The following is a 4,849-nucleotide window of genomic DNA, read 5'->3' on the forward strand; positions in this document are numbered from 1 at the left end:
GGTAAGGCATTCGCTGTACAAGTTGAACAGAATTGGTGATAAACCGCATCCTTGTCCAACTCCTCTTCCAATCTGCACACTTCCTATCTCCCCCTCTGTCCAGTCGTACTCTTCCTGATCCATGTACAATTTGCTAATCAATCTTCTTTCATGCCAATCGATACCTGTTTCCTTTAGGATCTGCATTAATTTGGTCCAGTTTAAACGGTCAAATGCCTTCTGCTAGTCTATGAATAATACCGTAAATAAATTGACTATCTGAGCAAATACCAAATATCGCAGTATAGAGTTATTAATTCAATACAGTAGGATTTCCTGTGGGATTTCAATAGGAAAAGCATACCTAACTTTTTACTAAACTTAAACACAGGTATGGGAAAAATTGAAGCTGCTCTCCGTACAGTTTTAATACAAAACTGAAATGAACGACAAGAAACCTAAATCAGAACAGCAGATACTGGGGAAGGAGTGAGGACTTCAGGAATGCAAGCCAGGTTCGTTCTGCCGCTTCCGTTGCTAGTATGTAACAAAACGTGAAACTTTTAGCCTACTTTCCTTATTTAAAAAAAATAGGAAACTTATGACATTAACTTGCTGTGTATCCCATCTATTTTTTTAGGATTATGATATAACATTGCTGTCTGTGTATCTGTGTGTCTCCCCCAATTTTTTTTTCGTTTTCGAAAACGTGCCGAAACAAAAGGAAGTAGGCGGTTAGTTTTTCCCAGAACTTCTTGTTATTTCGATATACTTGGCTGTAAAATTAATTAGAGTGAAGTGTATGACGTAATTTTAAGTTCACAGTGAACACATGCGACGTGCTTGGAGAAATAGAAATGTCTTGGGTTTACGTTCGGTGGAATTGCATAAATATGCGATATAATCATAAACAGCATGAAATAAACACAAAGATCCCTGTTTCAGTATTAAACAAAATAGACAAACAGCATTCTACTTAGAACAGAAACCCCTATTTAAATAAACATTGAGTTATTAATCAGCTATGTGGCGGCGTGTTTGAGGCGCAAAAGTGCGTATTGGGTTAAGTATCCACTAATGTGAGGTCCACGCAGCGAGTTATAGAGTGGTCGTAACGTAAAGCTATGCTAGTACATGAATTAGCTCTATGGACCAGAGTCTCTCTTGTTAAATTGACAATTTACCAGCTGATCAAAAGATTGTCCGTCTTTTATTAGCTACGATCAGTTTCTCAAGCAGGAATCTGCTCCATGGAATTGGTTCATTGACTGTACTAGTAATCTGAAAGACCAGGGTTCGATTTCGAAGAGGAACTTTGTTATTCTTAACACTGACACGTCTATAATATTGTCACGATTTTAGCAGTGTAACTATAGATGTTGTACGGATTGGATAAATGATTTATTGACCACTTTTTTACACCACTCGGAGCCAAATTCAGGATATTTCCCGCCCAAGAGTCGTCTCTAACGCCTCTGGTAGATGGGGGAAGCATCGAGATACCGCTGAGCCAGTAGAGGCCGAACTCGCTGGCTGCGTCGGGACTGATGGTACGCACCAGTATCGGTAGGGAATAGAGACTGGTAGAATATCACAGGGGGACGCACACTGGACCAACAGTTGGTCTAAGTGCATGGGGAAACCCACCCTCTCCAATACAATACAATACAATACAATACTCGTACAATACAATACAATACACCACTCGGAGCTATATTTTATAGATCATTGACACACACAGAGTAGTGTCCTCAGTCCATTACAGTCCTCACTAGTCGATTCCTGGCAACATCTTTAACACAGGAACTACAAGAGTCTCACTGAATTACACACCCCAAATATCACATATAAAGTCAACTTTTTACAGCTCCACTCTTACAACTAACTCTCTTCTTCATAATCTTCCGTACAGAACTGCACTGAACTGGCAACTCTCAATTAACTGGGTCCCAGGTTGGCGGCCATTTCACACCAACCTCCTAGCCTTCTATACGCAGACTGACTTTCAACTGACTACTGACAACTGAACTCTCTCACTGACAAACCAACAAATTTACTTCACTTCACTCAACTGAACTGCACTGAACCAGCGTGAAGTCCTCGCTCTATAGTCTCGGGGCGGACCCAACAGAAAACACCGCTTCCAACAGTCCCTCTAATGTCGTCATGGGCGGTTTTCTAGCGATAGCTCGGATATCGTTGGAGTGTTTACCGGCCTTAACTAAGCAACGCATGCTATTTCTCGTGATCATTGCATAACAACGGTACTACACGCTACAATATTCTGGCGATATCCCAGCATTCTTACTCGACAATATGGCGTTCGTGCTGAGAACCAAGTACAGACACGCATCAAGCGACGATCGTGGTAATGACTGCACGTTAACTAATCTCTCTGTATGTACAGATTTCACAAAGCAGTGTCATGCACAGTGACAACTAATTTTTAATTTTGGTGACACTGTAACAACAGCTTAGCTTAGATAGCTTAGTCAGTACGTTGAGATTACGGGCTTGACGGCAGGACTTCTATTACTGGAAGAGGCTGAATTATTTATTTCCGTCATCTTTTCAAGGGGTACCAAACCAAGGGCTCTTTGTTCTGGAGCATAACGGCAAGAGAGCGAAGTGACCATTCAGCTCGAGCCAGTGTCCAGATTAGGAATGAATGAATCTTAAACCTCAACTCCGTTAAAAGTCTTCATGAATTTTTGTTTAGTTGAGCACGAGCATAACTTTATTTTACTGAAACAAAAATCTTACTCCTTATTTTATATGGGTGTGAAATTTGTTCTCTCATACTTAGGTAAACATAAAGATTCAAATCTGAATGGAAGAAACCACATGGGAGAAATAAGCTTAGGTAAAATTTGTTGCCAAATTTGGTCTTAAAAATTTTGTGTGTAGGGGAATGGACTGGATTCATATGGCTCAGAATAGAGTCCAGTTTCCGTCTCCTAGGTGCACCTTATGACGCTTTCAGTTCCGTAAAAGTCGAAAATTTCTTGAAGCCGATAATGTGTTGGCTTCTCAACGGACGCCCTGCTCGTTTAGTTAGCCTTTTCCACTGGCTCTACAGCCCTCTTGGGTTCTGGACTCTGATTTTCAGTTTCATGATCATTTTACAGACGGAAGGGCTCCTTGGACGAGTGATCAGCTCGTCTCAAGACCTTTACCTAAACAAAGAACAACACAAACACAGAGTAAACACATACACATACCAAAAATCCATGCCTTGTGTGGGATTCAAACATATGATTCCGGCTTCCGAGCGAGGGAAGACAGTACATGCCTCAGACCGCTTGGCTACCGTGACCGGCCGTTAGTTACTTAGTGAAAAACATTATATAGTACTAGTGAGGTACAATATACTTACTGTAACGAGCACATCCATGGCCTTGTTCTTCAGCTCGAACGTTCCCTGAAGTGGAATCTCCTTCAGCTGTACCAAATCTCCCTGCAAAGAAACAAGTATTGAAGTGTGCACTTCTGAAATATGTACTTAAAGACAACTTTCTCTGCCAAGTTCTTTAGGCAGCGATATAAAATCAAATGGAACTGAAAAGATCGCCTTGGCCGCTTGCGAAACTCGATATCTAACTGGAATTCTGATGGGATCCTTCCGCGTGAACTGTCATCTCTGTGCTTCTGAATTCCCTCCCTGATACAACTGACTTGATCTGCTTGAAATCTTATACACGGAGGACAGTTGTCAACGTACTGGATACACAGATGCGGAGAGCCAATCCCCCATCTGTCAGGGTGAGCCGGGGATTGGCAAAATTTTGCTCTGTTACATGAAATGTTGCATCACTCGACGCATTTGTGTACATTCTTTAACAGGAAGCAAGAAACATCGGAAGATATGAGGCTCAGAATGGGGTAGAGTAGTCGGCTCTTGTGGGCTCAGTTTTGAGGTTGTTTGTTGTTATATCTGATGCTGCTGCAATATAATTTTGAACCGGAAGTTTTGGGAAAAGAACAGCATGTATGAATGAAATGGACGATAATCTTAAGTAATCTTGTTTTTCTAAGTAACCTGTTCGTTTGTCCTAAAAGTGCAACTTATACTTAAATTTTACATTGAGTTGGTTCATAGGTTATCTGATGATTCTGGATGAAGTGTAAAATTAATTAACATCGAATGCGGTGACAGGCTTAGGTATTGTGAATGATATACCAGTCCTCAGAGAGAATCCACTTTCATCATGGTAATATTCCGAGATTATACTGGATAGACCTTTGAAAATCACTAAGCATTTATATTTTCTTTCTTGCTGAGATCCCAGCAGACTCTAGAATACAAGTCAGATATATTGCACTTGAAATAACGTCGCTAGTAAATAAGCATGTGCTCAACCTTACTCAATTTACATTGTAGGAAGTCCTGAATTTTATTCTTATTCTTGCTACTGGGTTTCTTTGAAACACATATTTCTTTGTGGCATGATCTAAATTTGTTTTCATTATTAATGACACGTGCCAGTAGTTAAACTCTGGAACTTCTGAACACAGCTTGATCAGAACGCGATGAGTGAAAATACGTAGCCTTCAAGAATTTCTCACAGAGAAAGGACGAAATATATTTATTATATATGCACATATATTTTAAATGATATTAATTATTTTGATAATCTTGTTTCTTAGCGTACTTACATTGTATCTTGCCTTAGGGTCCATTAAGAAGTTCCTAGCCAGGCTAGTTGTACTGCCCGCACTCTTAGGCTGAGGATGAGACTTTAATGAACCTACAGAACCCTTCAATAGATCAGGCTTATCGACTTCTGGGCCCCCAAATTCCTGCAGCTGTTGGAGCCAGCAGCACAGCATTGCTTCTATGCCTTCGTCCACCTATAGAGAAAACAAATAT

The 4,849-nt window shown here is 40.5% G+C and overlaps 1 protein-coding gene across 2 annotated transcripts in view; it reads right to left on the reverse strand.

Moving 5' to 3' along the window:
• Window positions 1-4,849, reverse strand: part of LOC111875017 (retinal guanylyl cyclase 2) — a 220,966-nt gene that overhangs the window by 48,940 nt on the left and 167,177 nt on the right. For both annotated transcript variants that reach the window (XM_033755687.1, XM_033755686.1), the window contains exons 10-11: window positions 4,636-4,830; window positions 3,356-3,436 (exon numbers count right to left, since the gene is read on the reverse strand). In XM_033755687.1, the coding sequence (XP_033611578.1) occupies window positions 3,356-3,436; window positions 4,636-4,830 (276 nt within the window). The remainder of the gene's footprint in view (window positions 1-3,355; window positions 3,437-4,635; window positions 4,831-4,849) is intronic.

The sequence above is a fragment of the Cryptotermes secundus genome, unplaced genomic scaffold, assembly GCF_002891405.2.
Source record: "Cryptotermes secundus unplaced genomic scaffold, Csec_1.0 scaffold973, whole genome shotgun sequence".
NCBI lineage: Eukaryota > Metazoa > Arthropoda > Insecta > Blattodea > Kalotermitidae > Cryptotermes > Cryptotermes secundus.